This window comes from Mastomys coucha, unplaced genomic scaffold (genome assembly GCF_008632895.1).
Source record: "Mastomys coucha isolate ucsf_1 unplaced genomic scaffold, UCSF_Mcou_1 pScaffold9, whole genome shotgun sequence".
In the NCBI taxonomy this organism is placed as follows: Eukaryota; Metazoa; Chordata; class Mammalia; order Rodentia; family Muridae; genus Mastomys; species Mastomys coucha.
In genome coordinates, this window is record NW_022196915.1 from 108,397,961 (window position 1) to 108,413,753 (window position 15,793).

A 15,793-nucleotide genomic window follows, 5' to 3' on the forward strand; every position below is an offset into this window, starting at 1 on the left:
AATACGATAAGTCAAAATAGTATTAACTAGTATATACTGCTGAAATGAAACATATTTTCTCAATGCTTAATGCCTAAGAAAATATTTAATTCTATATTAGTTCGGCTTAATGTCTCTTGAAATAACCCTTCCTAGCTAGGTAAGCCTCACTAATAAATGGGTAAAATCAAACTTCTAGTAAGGCCTGGTTCAGACTCATATTCCAACATCTATTGTTTTCTTCTTCTTTTAAATAAAGATCTTCCTGGGTTTTGGCCAAGGCAACAGGCTCTATATTTTAGCCTTTTCATCTGCTCTCTGCACCTGCATGTGCCCAATGGACTAGGCTCAGGCTTACCAGATATAAAAACAAGAGAATTGTACAACTATAGGCATGGTAATTCAAGCCTGGCCTAGATATATTTATTTTCCATTTCCCTGGCATAAAAATGGAAACAGGTGGGATGGTACCTATGAACCCAAACTGAAAACCATGTAAAGACTTTAGATAGTCAGATCCACCCTAACTGTCAGGGTCCTATCCTATGAGGATCTCATAGAACAGAAGCATCTACTTTTCTTGAGTGTTGACCAACTGCTGGAGAGAAACAAGCTTCAGTCTTAGATAACCTTTGGGTTTTTAGAGCTTTTTTGTACTTGCTTAACTTGTCATCATTACTCTATAGATGCTATACATTATAATATCAATCCAAAGACAAATAATTAATAAATTCATTTTAAATTTAAAATGTTAATTGTGTGCCAAACTTATTATGGAAATATTTTATGGTACTTTGTTTTATTACAAAAGAACATATATTGGTAAATCACATGCACCTCTTAAGGTAATATAATATGATTAAGAGGTATAAATTGAGGGGTTGAAATGTGACTCCATAGTTAAGTGTAATGGCTGTCCTCATAAAGAAGTAATTTCAGTTCCCAGCAACCCACATCATATGGCTCACAGACACCTACAACTCTTGGTCTTGAGCATTTGACACACACTCTTCTGGCCTTCATAGGCACCTGTCACACATGTACCACACATACATACACACAGGCAAAAGGCTCATGCCCACAAAACAACAAAAAACAATCTTTTTTTAAAAAAGTATAAATTGGCATCAAGTATAGAAGCTGAAATAAGCATCATAGAAGGATGCCATTTTTCATTAGGTGTGTCATCATTTTTCAGGTACCTCTGAGAAATAAATAAAAATGTTGCAAACTAATACATGACAAACCATCAATCACAAGAGGCAGTCCAAATTTAGAAATATTAATTAATAATCTGTGTTGGTGGCTTAAATGAAACATCATACATAAGCATGCATAGCAGACAGGGTAAACTGGAAAAGATGGATATCTTATTTGGAATATAGTAAAGAACAGGAATACACTTTAAATATGAGATTTTAATGTTTCACAGGTATAAAATAACTCTTATCATTCTTCTTGACTTTCCTTTCTGAAATCATTTCTGTGTATGCTTTGACCACAAGGCATAAGCAGAGCCACCCAAGTTCCATGACTCAGTCTGGCTAGAATCCAGTATCCTGAGTTATCCTCAGAAGTTTTGTTGGATACCTCCACTAGAGATTTGGTTGCTGTTTCTTGTTTGTTTATCTCTAACAGGCATCACTACAAAAACCATTTAAGGCCCTAACTTCTGAGAAGCTATCTTTGTCAATGACATGGAACAAGCCTGCTTAAGAAAGAAATCGACATCAAAATAAAGAAATAGGTGGAGTCCCCATGAAACCCCACAACTTTCAGTCTCTGAAATTTGCCTTTTATAAAGTCTACCTCTCTAGACTTGATTTAACAAGAAATACCGATGAACTTTATTACTCTTACTGCAAGAATAGATGCACAGCTTGCAGTATGTCAAGTAAATTAATGGCATGTATGACTGAATAAGTCATGAAGATGCATATTTAAAATATTAATGCAACACTTGATAAAACTGGTGTGAGAAATGAAGCTGTCTGAATCAATGTTATGCTTCATAGTCTAGCTGCCAGCTTTTCATCTTGTAATTCCTGACACATTCCCACTCTGCCTTTGAACTTGTGAATATCCTCCCACCTCTAAAATGCTGGGATCATGTTCCTGGCTTATAGTTATCTTAACTTGATCAATAGGTTTGCAATCAAGACCTTCATTGTTTTAACTATCAGGCATAGCATCTACAATTTTCTCTTAATGTAGGCGTTAGATGTTTAAGCAGATGTTCAAATCCAGACAATGGTGTCCAAGAACAACTGTGACATGTATATGTAGTATACTAGTCAATGTTCTCTTATTATGACAAAAAATGTCCTTGAACAAATAAGTTAAATAGAAGATTTATTCTGACTCACAGTATGTGAGGATTTACTCCATTGTGGTGATTTAATCCTTAATGGTCTCTATGTGATGTTACCACCTATAGGGATGAGCCCTTTTAACTAGTCTTCTTTGATAATATTTGCGCAGACACTCAGACATATCCAGAGATGTGTCTTACAAATAACTTAGTTGGATCTTAGTCTAATCATGCTGACAATCAAGATCAACCATTACATCTGGTATGCATGTTTATTTATATATATTTTAAAACATGTTGAAAATTCTTATAGAAACTACTTCAGTAATGGTTTCTAAGGATCATGACAGGACCCTATAAGTGATGAAGTGTTTAAGATCAAAGATGTTATGTGTAAGAGCCAGAGCCATCAAGCGCCTCAAATTTTAACAGGTTCTGGTTCATTAAAGCTAAGTTACAGTCTGGGTTTGTGGACTATTTGTTCTTAATTTCAGTGGACTATGGTTTCATGTCCTTTTATGCACTTCTACGTCATTATAAGTTGGATTATGAAAGCTAGAGTTATCATTGTTCTAAATAAGATGAATTTGTTATTACCAATAAGTAAAATCATAAAGTTGGCATGTATATTCTTTTATCCAAGGCAATAGTTCTCATCCTGTGGGTTGTGACCCCTTTGGCAAACCTTTATCTCCTAAAATATTTACATTATAATTCATAACAGTAGAAAATTACAGGTATAAAATGCAACAAAAATAATTTTATGGTTGGGGGGTCACCACAACATGAGGAATTGTGTTAAAGTTTGCATCACTAGGAAGGTTGAAAACCACTGACCTAAGGAATTAAAATCCTATTTCTCTAAGTTAATATTTAAAATTCTGCTGCCATTTTATTCCTCAGCTATTTAGAAAGATCTTCTTGTAGAAACATCAATGTATGTTCTGATATTCCCATTATAAATTATACAAATGCAAGTCAGAAATTTGAATGCATTTGAAATGGTTTTGATTAGGCTACTACATGTGAGTATTTTAATAATCACTTTATCATGAATTTAACAGTAAAATGAGTATATTCTAGAACCAATGATTAAAAAATATAACTAATAATTAACATTTATTTAGTAATTATAAGGCATTGCTATCTAAAATATCACATTTGAAAAAGCTATACAATTGTTATAAAAGTATAATTACTACAATTACTTAACTGTCACAAAACAAAGAAATAAACATTTGTAAGCAATAATGTAAAATGAATTTGTATCTGTGAGAATAAAGTTTACAACCATTAAAGCATCTATTGTAAATTATTGTTAAGTAAGAAAGTTTACAATGATGATATATACTTGAAATAAACTCATATGTCCTTCGCTTTAACTTTGTGCCAAAATCTTATTAGGTTTAGAATTTGATATCTAAAAATCAATGCATGTTATACCTATTTATATAAGTATGTATAGCTATAAACTCTTAATTGGGAGAAGTTTTGTTAAATATTTAAATATATTACTTTGATTTTTCAGCAATTTATAAACAATGACTAAAATTAATGCAGTGTTTCTGGTAATTACATTGAATCTCCATCAAAGACATATTACCAAATATGTAGATTTTATGTAGTTGTTATAATAAGCAACTTCCATTTTCCTGAGGAATAGGCATTAGTTGCAATTGCAGTATATTACCTGGAAGTATGTGAACTGAGAATGATAAAGATCTGGGTACACATGGAGAGTTGTCCCAATAACTAGCAGTAGTTCAAACTTGTGGAGAGATGAGCTGATGTAGCCAGTAAATCCCAAGCACCATATCTTCAGTAGTGCTTCCAGGTCAAAAAGAACTGTAAAAGCCACCTAGAGGAACAAGGCCACACCAAGACTGACATTAAAGACTGCACACCCCCAATTTTCTCATGAAATTATCAATAGTGAGTTTCAACCACTATACATAAAGTAGAAGGTCACACAAAGTCAAGAACGACATTTTACATCTTAATTTATATCTATATCTGTGTACATGAACATGTGCATGTGAGTGTGGCTATCTGCAGGGGCCAGAAGAGGGCATTAGATTTCCCTGCAGCTGGAGTTGTAGGCAGCTGGGATCTGTGGATATGGGTGCTGGGAACTGAACTCTCATCTTCTTTAAATGCCACCAGAGTTCTACACCATTGAGTTATCGCTCCAGACCTAACACTTTACAAAAAGCTGTGTTTGAAACACACCAGTTAAAACAAAAGAGACCAAAGCTATGTTAGAGTATCAGAAATATTATTTATTCATCTAGCTTTTAAAGTACATAACAAGCAGAGAAATAGAGACTCTATATAAAGTAAGAAATTTGTATATATAAATTGATATAGTACTATACTATTATGACTACACAGCTATATATTAATATTCATACATCTATATATTAATATATGTACATACATGTAGATGTATACTATACATCTATGTATTAATATACATCTAATTTAAAAATATCTATCATATAAATTCTAATAACTTGATATTGAAAATAACAACTATAAATATACAATGCTAAATACTAAAAGTACACAAACATAGGTAGCAAGTAATAACACTATTCTTTACCTGCACTGAGGATGATACTTCTTATTTTATACAAAAAGGTTATAACTTGAATTAAAATAGGCAATGCTATATTAACTTCTAATTAAAAGACATGAAACTGTTAGGATTAGTCATAGTTTGTTTCTGATATTTGTATATTACTAATATACTAATATAATCAAAATAATTAGTATATTACATTAACTATTATGTTATATTATATTAACTATTATATTGATATATTTAATAAATACATGGTATACTATTAGTCATAATATATTTCACACAGTAAAATAATTGGAAATTAAATTCCTTTTTCTCTAAGCCATTATTAAATACCATAAAGGGTTTTCTTCCACTCATATTCAGAAAATGTAGAGAAAATGTATTATAGTCATACCATTAATAAATGGAATTCTAGAAGCAATGCAGATGGTAAGTTTAGATATGCAAAATGATTTAGACAATTTTTGAAGGTAAATGTGTTTGTAGATTCTGGTTGCTTTCCATTTCTATTTAATGGACATTTCCATTGTGAACACTGAAGAAAGCAATACATTTTAACTTCTAATTGCATTTTAAATACTTATATGTTTGCCCATAGTTAAGCACAGTTCTCCTCTCTCATCAAAGATGCTTCATTTTGAGGAGAGACCATTAGAAATCTATACCTTAATGAAAATGCAGAAAAATACTGAATTAAATGCTCATCCCCAACTGCTTCACCTACAATACAAACCCCCACTGAAGCTTCAGAAAACATTGCAGAAGAGGAAAAAGAAATATTGTAAGAGCCAGAGGACCAGACTGTCTACTGGGAGGTAGGGTCTACTATTTATGACTGTACTCATGAAATTGCAACAATATTGTTGCTTAAATAAGACCAGCACAATGTCAACACCAGTTGACATACAGACCAGTATGGGTGAGGGGATCTCACAATCCCACATGCTTAAGGGCTATAGGTAATTAATGGCTGAAAGAAAGAGAATAGGCCAGTCCCAAAACACCCAGAGGAAGCAGCACTCCCAGGCACTCTAACATGCCCAGGATCAGAGATGCTCTAACATGCCCAAGATCAGAGATAAGGAGGACACAACATCTGTCCCAACACTGGGAGTAACTGGGACCAGCTGGACCCAGGCACACAGGAACTCTGCCAGCCCAGGGGCTTGAGTTGCTTCTGGTCTGTCTGGGCCGGCCAGTATTCTGATCAGACCTTGGATGCAAACTCTGCAGCCAGTCCCAAAACGCCCAGAGGAAGCTCCACTCCCAGGTGCTCGAACAAGCCCAGGATCACGGGATCCCAGAATCACAGGATCACAGAGTCAGCTTCATTCTGAGGAGTTCTGATACAACCAGGATCACAGAAAGGACAGGCTCCACTCAGATTTAGCAAGGGCAGGTAGCACTAGAGATAAGCAGACGGTGCGGGGCAAGCATAAGAATATAAGCAACACAAACCAAGGTTACTTGGCATCATCAGAACCCAATATTCCCACCATAGCAAGTCCTGGATACACCATCTCACCTGAAAAGCAAGATTCAGATATAAAATCACTTCTCATGATGATGATACAGGATTTTAAGAAAGACTTAAATAGCACCCTCAAAGAAATATAAAAGAACACAGGTAAACAGCTAGAAGACCTTCAAGAGGAAACACAAAAATCCCTTAAGGAACTACAGGAAAACACAATCAAACAGGTGAAGAAAATGAGCAAAAACATCCAGAATCTAAAAATGGAAATAGAAACAATAAAGAAATCAGAAAGAGAGACAACCCTGGAGATAGAAAACCCAGGAAAGAAATCGGGAGCTGTAGATGCAAGCATCACCAACAGAATACAAGAGATAGAAGAGAGAATCTCAGGGGCAGAAGATACCATAGAAAACATTGACACAACAGTCAAAGAAAATGCAAAAAGCAAAAAAGTAAAAAGCTCCTAACCCAGAACATCCTGGAAATCCAGGACACAATGAGAAGACCAAACCTAAGGATAATAGGTATAGAAGAGAGTGAAGACCTCCAACTTAAAGGGCCAGTAAATATCTTCAACAAAATTATAGAATAAAACTTCCCTAACGTAAGAAAAGAGATGCCCATGAATATACAAGAAGCCTACAGAACTCCAAATAGTTTGGACCAGAAAAGAAATTCCTCCCATCATATAATAATCAAAACAACAAATGCACAAAACAAAGAAAGAACATTAAAAGCAATGAGGGAAAAAGGTCAAGTAACATATAAAGGCAGACCTATCAGAATTACACCAGACCTCTCGCCAGAGACTATGAAAGTTAGCAGATCCTGGGCTGATGTCAGAGAAATCCTAAGAGAACACAAATGTCAGCCCAGATGGCATTTACTCTCAATTACCATAGATGGAGAAACCAAGGTATTCCATGGAAAACCAAATTTACATGTCTTTCCACAAATCCAGCCCTTCAAAAAAATAATGAATGGAAACTCCAGCACAAGGAGGGAAACTACATCCTAGAAAAAGCAAGAAAGTAATCTTCAAATGAAACTAAAAGAAGATAGCCACATGAACAGAATTCCAACTCTATTTTGTCTTCTATGACAAAACCAAATTTATACAGTATCTTTCCACAAATCCAGCCCTACAAAGGATTATAGATGGAAAACACCAACAAAAGGAGCAAAACTACACCCTAGAAGAAACAAGAAAGTAATCTTTCAACCAACCCAAACAAACCTAATTCCACCTCTTACAACAAAAACAACAAGAAGTAACAATTACTTTTTCTTAATATCTTACTATGAAAATTAATATTACCAACATATCCTAATTGATTGAAATCCAAAAATATGAGGAACTGTCATCCAATGGTCTCTCTAATTTGGTAATTGGAGAAATAGGTCCAATATTGTACAATCCATATACACTTTCTACTTGTTTGTAAGTGACAGTGTCTTGCTGTGTACCATATAAGGGTCTTGAAATCTTGCTTCTCCTATCTCAGCCTCTTTATTAGTAATATTATTTATTTCATGATTTTACAGTATACTATGGTTTTCAGAACAGCTTACTTATTTTAAAAGTATTTATACAGGCAAAAGAAATGTAGACAACTTGGGAGGTGGCTTTGTTGGGAGAACAACAAAGAGTGAGACTGAATGCTTTGCTTGACGTTTGTAACTCTTATATCCAGTTTGAAGAAGAGGACTTTATAAGTTACTGTTTCTCTGAGATGAATGCTTTTCCAAATTATCACAGCCAATGAACCAGATTCTTAACCTTACCTAATGTCTGTGCCACCCTCCAAGCAGAGCCATTGTTCATTGAAACAGTTGGTGAATGACTTTATGGATAGACCATCTTAATAAACACACCGTTTCTTAAATGAGTATAACCTGTTCTCTGTGGGCTGAGAATAAAGTCACTCACTCAAGTCAAATAGCTTTGACCATAGCAGGAAGTCTGTATCCAAAAATCGTGCCTACAATTCATTCTTTGGCGCAGCAGAACTGTCAACTCTCAGCTTAGCCACGATGGAAGTAAAATCTTTTGTTGATGTGAGGATCATTGAAATACAGCCTTATTACAGTGAACTCCAATGTCTAAGAATTGTTCTTATTTTGGGCTTGTACTACTGTGAGAGCCAAGATTTTAAGCTCTACTAAATACAATATATTTTTGTTCATTTAAGAAAGTACTAGTAGTGATATATTATTTTAAAATATATAGTTAATATGTTTGAGTTGTTCAAAATTTATATTGAGAAAAATGTATGTATTTTCAGTATTGCTGTAGACAACAAGCATCTACATAAGACTGTTAAATTGATTGTTATTTTATATCAAACAACTTTTATAATTCTCATTTTTATTGTTAAATTATTTTATAAATTTTAAAGAATATGACAAAGAAAAGAAAATAAGGAACTAGAAAGAAAGAAAGAAAGAAGATCAGTTTTGTGACAATACCTTTCACAATAGTTACAAATAATATAAAATATTATTTGTGTGACTCTAAGCAAGTAAAAGATCTGTATGACAAGAACTTCAAGTCTCTGAAGAAAGAAATTGAAGAAGATCTCAGAAGATGGAAAGATCTCCCATGCTCATGGATTGGTAGGATTAATATAGGGAAAATGGCCATCTTACCAAAAGCAATCTACAGATTCAATGTAGAATCCCCATCAAAATTCCAAATCAATTTTTCATAGTGTTAGAAAGAGCAATTTGCAAATTCATCTGGAATAACAAAAAACCTAGGATAGCAAAAGCTATTCTCAACAATCAAAAAACTTCTGGTGGAATCACCATCCCTGACCTCAAGCTGTATTACAGAGCAATCGTGATTAAAAACTGCATGGTACTGGTACAGGGAAAGTCAAGTAGATCAATGGAATAGAATTGAAAACACAGAAATGAACCCACACACCTATGGTCACTTGATCTTTGACAAAGGAGCTAAAACTATCTGGTGGTAAAAAGACAGTATTTTCAACAAATAGTGCTGGTTCACGTGGTGGTTAGCATGTAGAAAAATGCAAATCAATTCATTCTTTTTTTTTTTTCATTCTTATCTCCTTATACAAAGCTCAAGTCCAAGAGGATCAAGGACCTCCACATAAAACCAGATACACTGAAGCTAATAGAAAAGAAAGTGGGGAAGAGCCTCAAGCACATGGGCACAGGGGAAAGTTTCCTGAACAGAGGACAAATGACTTATGCTCTAAAATCAAGGACTGACAAATAGAACCTCATAAAATTACAAAGCTTCTATAAGGCAAAGGACACAGTCAAAAGGACAAAACAGCAAACAACAGAGTGGGAAAAGATATTTACCAATCCTTTATCTGACAGAGGGCTAGTATCCAATATATACAAAGAACTCAAGAAGTTAGGCTCCAGAGAATCTAATAACCCTATTTAAAATTGTGGTACAGAGCTAAACAAAGAATTCTCAACTGAGGAATACCAAATGACTGAGAAGCTCCTAAAGAAATAGTCAACATTCTTAGTCATCAGGAAAATGCAAATCAGAACAACCTGGAGAGTCCACCTCACAGCAGTCGGAATGGATAAGATCAGAAACTCAGGTAACAGGAGATGATGGCAAGGATGTGGAGAAAGAGGAACATTCATCCATTGCTGGTAGGATTGCAAGCTGGTACAATCATTCTGGAAATCAGTTTGGTGGTTCCTCAGAGAACTGGATCTGAGGACCCAGCTATACCACTTCTGCATATATACCCAGAAGATGCCCTAACATGTAATAAGGACACATGCTCCACTATGTTCATAGCAGCCTTATTTATAATAGCCAGAAACTGGAAAGAACCCAGATGTCCTTCAACAGAGGAATGGATACAGAAAATGTGCTACATTTTACACAATGGAGAACTACTCAGCTATTAAAAAAATGATTTCATGAAGTTCTTAGGCAAATGAATGGAACTAGAAAATATCATCCTGAGTGAGGTAATCCAAACACAAAAGAACACACATGGCATGCACTCACTGATAAGTGGATATTAGCTCAGCAGTTCTGAACACCCAAGATACAATCCACAGACAACATGAAGCTCCAGAAGAAGGAAGACCATAGTGTGGATACTTCGGTCCTTCTTAGAAGGGGGATCAAAATACCCATGGTAGGAAATACAGAGACAAAGCTTGGGTCAGAAACCGAAGGAAAGACCATCCAGTGACTGTCCCACTTAGAGATCCATACCCTATATAGTTACCAAAGCCAGACACTTTTGTGGATGCCAACAAGTGCTGGCTAACAGTAGCCTGATATAGCTGTCTCCTGAGAGGCTCTGCCAGTGCCTGACTCTTACGGAAGTAGATGCTCACAACCATCCATTGAACCGAGCACAAAGTCTCCAATGGAGGAGCTAGAGCAAGAACCCAAGTAGCTGAAGAGGTTTGCAGCTGCATAGGAGGAACTACAATATGAACCAACCAGTACTCCCAGAGCTCCCAGGGTCTAAACCACCAACCAAAGAGTGCACATGGATAGTCCTAAGGCTCCAGCTACATATGTAGCAGAGGATGGCCTCATGGAACATCAATGAGAGGAGAGGTCCTTGGTCTTGTGAAGGCTTGATGCCCCAGTATAGGGGAATGACAGGATAAGGAAGTGGGAGCAGGTAGATTAGTGAGCAGGGAGAGGGGTGATAGGATGGGGAGGATTGGAGGAGATAAAATTTGCAATGCAAATAAAGAAAGTATCTAATAAAAAAGGATAGTGTAAAAATGGAAAAAAAAAGAATCAGTCTTTTGCAGCAACAAGTCCTCTGATAGGATATCAAGCATGAGCAATACTAAGTAGAGTCAGCACACACACACACACACACACACACACACACACACAAACACACACACACACTTTCTGTAATTATCCTGTGTTCTCTTCTCACTATATCCATAAATACAGATCATCATGCACTTTAAATATCACTCTGTAATTGTAGACAGCCTCCCTCAGAATATGGGAAAGATTCCCAGATGGAACAGTCTCTGGATTGTCCTTCCTTCAGTCTCTGCTCCATACTTTGTGTCTGCAACTATTCCATGGGTATTTTGTTCCCTTTTCAAAGAAGGAATGAAGTATCAACACTTTGGTTTTCCTTCTTCTTGAGATTCTTGTTGTTTGTGGATTGTATTTTGGCTGTTCTGAGCTTCTGGGCTAATAACCATTTATCAGAGAGTGCATACCATGTGTGTCCTTTTGTGACTGGGTTACCTCACTCAGGGTGATATTCTCCAGATCCATCCATTTCCCTAAGAATTTCATAAATTCATTGTGTTTAATACCTAAGTAGCACTCCATTGTGTAAATGTAGCACATTTTTTGTATCCATTTCTCTGTTGAAGGACATCTGGTTTGTTTCCAGTTTCTGGCTATTATAAATAAGGCTACTATGAACATAGTGGAGTATGTGTCCTTATTATATGTTGGAACATGCCCAAGAGTGGTATAGCTGGGTCCTCTGGTAGTACTATATCCAATTTCCTGAGGAACCGCCAAACTGATTTCCAAAGTGGTTGTTATCAGCTTGCAATCTCACCAGCAATGAAAGAGGGAACAGGTTTTTTTTCCCCAAAAGGGGAAACTGGGAAAGGAGATATCATTTGAAATGTAAATAAAGAAAATATCTAATAAAAAATTCAAAAAAGGTAGACCTTGGGTACTTGCTCCGCAGCCAGTCCCACAACACCCAGAGGAGGCTCCTCTCCCAGGCACTCTGATACACCCAGGATCAGAGAACAGACCTTGGGCACAAGCTCTACAGCCAGTCCCACAACACCCAGAGGAAACTCCACTCCCAGGTGCTCTGACACACACAGGATCAGAGGTAAGCAGGAACCAACATCTGTCCCAACACTGGTAGTAACTGGGACCAACGGGACCAGGCACACAGGAACTCCTCCAGCCCAGTGACTCGAGATCCTTCTGGTCTGTCTGGGTTAGTATTCTGAGCAGACCTTGGGCACAAGCTCTGCAGCTAGTCCCACAATACACAGAGAAAGCCACACTCCCAGGTGATCTAACAAGCCCAGGATCCCAGGAACCCAGAACCACAGGATCACAGAGACAGCTTGACTCTGAGGAATTCTGACATAACCAGGATCTTAGGAAGGACAGGCTCTACTCAGATTTAGCAAGGGCAGGTAGCACTAGAGTTAACCAGATGGCGGGGGGGCAAGCAAAAGAAAATAAACAACACAAACCAAGGTCACTTGCCATCATCAGAACCCAATTCTCCCATCATAGCAAGTCCTGGACACACCATCACACCGGAAGTGCAAGATTCAGATATACAATCACTTATCATGATGGTGATACAGGATCTTAAGAAAGACATAAATACCACCCTCAAAGAAATACAGGAGAACACAAGTAAAGAGCTAGAAGCTCTTAAAGAGGAAACACAAAAATCCCTTAAAGAACTACAGGAAAACACAATCAAACAGGTGAAGGAAATGAGCAAAGCCATCCAGAATCTAAAAATGGAAATAGAAGCAATAAAGAAATCAGAAAGAAAGACAACCCTGGAGATACAAAACCTAGGAAAAAAAATTGTGCCTACAATTCATTTCTTGGTGTAGCAGAACTATCAACTCTCAGTTTAGCTACGATGGAGGTAAAATCCTTTGGTGATGTGAGGGTCATTAAAATACAGCCTTATTACAATGAAACCCAATGTCTAAAAATTGTTCTTATTTTGGGCTTGTACCACAGTCATAGCCAAGATTTTAAACTCTACTAAATACAAAACAAACAAAAAGACTTTATATATTCATGTTCATTTAAGAAAATACTAGTAGTGATGTATTATTTTGAAGTATACAGTTAATATGTTTGGAGTTATTTAAAATTTATATTGAGAAAAATGTATTTTCACTCTTGCTGTAGATGAGCATCTACATAAGACTGTCAAATTGATTGTTGTTTTATATCAAACAACTTTTATAATACTTATTTTTATTGTTATAATATTTTATAAATTTTAAGGAATACGACAAAAAAGCTATTGTAGGTATTGAAGGGGGGTCTATGGGAAGAGTGCTGGTACAAAAGGTGAACAAGAATGTGATTCAATCCTATTTAATTAAAATATATTTTAAATATTAGCAAATTCAGATAAATTGAAATCATGTAACTTTTTTTATCATAATGCAATAAAAGTTTTTTAAAAAAATAGTATTTCAAACATCAAACATTAAAAAATTTTCAAAAAAACAAAACTAAATAAAAGTTGTTTGATGTAAAACAACAACAAAATATCACTCTGAACATTGTTTTTATCACAAGCATCTTACCCCTACAGATTAAATTAAAGGGGGCCTCTGTATCATCTGCATTCTTTCCCAAGTATTTACCATTTATTCAATTCAGCACTCTCTATTTAAATTAACTGACTAACAGCATTTGTAGGAACCATTAATCAAACACAGTCAAACACTTTATTACGGCAAAAACAAGGTTCTCCTAACTATTCTCCTACCCATCAGGAATTGATTAAGTTTTAGCTTTCTACACTGTAGGGCAAGATGATTTCTCTCTCACCACCCTCCTTCTTTAAACTATGGAGTGCTGGGTTTACAGGTGTAATTATATGCATTGGAGTGCATTATGTGAGTGGGCCCTAAATACAGACTTGTATGCTTTAAAGTTTGAAAAGAAAAGATCACTTTCAAAACCTTTCTAATAAATCATTTGCATCCAATCAATGTAGAAAAGTTACTCTTATCCTACCACTTTGGGCAGCAACAGCACAATCATGTAATGTTTCTAATGCAGAAATGTCTGTATTGATCACTTAGAGTTAGTTTCTTTTTAAAGTAATTATATTTTGCTGTTCATAACCTTGTCAATATTCTGTGATTTTGTTTTACCAGTTTTGAGAGTTGCTTATATTTAAGTCATTAATCTTTATCTGCTAAATGTACTGAGTATATTTATTCCTTAGTTAATAGTTTAGTTTAGAACTCTATATCATAAAGTTTACAATTTCATATCCATCTGTCTTCAAATGTTGTTTTAAAGGATTGCCTTTTGAACTGTTGTGTTGGTTTAAACCTGTAATCCCAGGACTGGGAAGGCAGAGGCACAAGGATCTTCAGAAGATGAATCCCTGTCTTAAAATAATAAATGAAATATGTTTGAAAGCTAGAAACTACAGCCAGAAAGTACTATGTTTTCCTCTTTATTTGAACCTCTTTCTATATTCTTTAGTAAAACTTATGCATATATTCATGTGTATATGTATATTTCCCATATGCATATAATATATTTGTATACATGTGTGTGTTTCCACATAGTTATTTCCAGAAGAGAGAAAAATTACTGATTTTTTAATCGGTTTTATATGTCTACATAACTAAATTAGCCTAGATATTTTTAGTAAAATCTCCTGGGTCTCATTAGAAATATGTATGTACCATCTGTAAATGAAATAATTTTTTAATTGCTTGGAAGTTTATAGTAGTTCCTTGGCTGTAGAAACCTAGCTGTAAGGCAGTTACCGCACAGTACAGTGGTAATAACAGGAGTCTGTTATCTGTAGTGAAAACACCATCAGTATTTGTATGCAATTTTCCAAATGAAGCTTGGTAATTAATGGCTGTAGATTTCCATTTCTTTTGGTATTCATCAAAACAATGATATATATCATGAAGGCTTCTAAAGGCATTACTTATTCACTCCTAGAATATATTTTATACTCTAGAATCTAGATAATAAGAATCACCTGTGGATTTTATTGAACCATACATTATTTCTGTCTTTTCATGTGAACCTTGCCTGTAATTTCAGTTATTAAAATATTGTCAGGTCTGGTCAACATTATTAATTATACCTTGGAATTTTATAGTTTTAATATGATCTATAATTACTTAAATAAGAGTGATCAGAGAATTAAAATTTGGCAGACCTTACTGTAAAGACCATCTTGTCACTTTCCATCTTGTAATGTTAGGGAAGAACTTTCCAATATAACTCTGATTGTGTTTATTAGCTCACCTACCAGTTTGACTGTTGTAATTTTTTCCATGAAATCTATAACTTCCTCTAGATTTTTAAGACCTGTATTTTTTCAGATAGAATTGGTTCTTCCAAGGATCCAGAGACATTTAAAACATCCAGTGTCATGTTAAATCAAGTTCTCAATGGTTTTCAACCCAGGAAGGAATATTAAGTTTGAATTCTGTCTTCATGTGAAGATAGAGCATTTTTTATAACGTTCAATATAACTTTTAGGGGTCAAGGTGAAGATGAAGGAGTAGAATTCATTTGCATTTGATGGCTGTACTTTTTTGCTGATATTGAAGTGGGGTCTTCTTTGTCAAGCTGATCATGATTTTGCTTGAAGTCAAATTAATTTGCTTAGTATTCATTTTTTGGAAAAACTGTACCTTTATCAAAGACATTAAATCA

At 35.2% G+C, this 15,793-nt stretch overlaps 1 protein-coding gene across 5 annotated transcripts in view; it reads right to left on the reverse strand.

Annotated features, from left to right (window-relative positions):
• Window positions 1-15,793, reverse strand: part of Nalcn (sodium leak channel, non-selective) — a 307,060-nt gene that overhangs the window by 153,408 nt on the left and 137,859 nt on the right. For all 5 annotated transcript variants that reach the window (XM_031360820.1, XM_031360818.1, XM_031360815.1 and 2 more), the window contains exon 12: window positions 3,981-4,148. In XM_031360820.1, coding sequence (XP_031216680.1) covers window positions 3,981-4,148 — 168 coding nt within the window. The remainder of the gene's footprint in view (window positions 1-3,980; window positions 4,149-15,793) is intronic.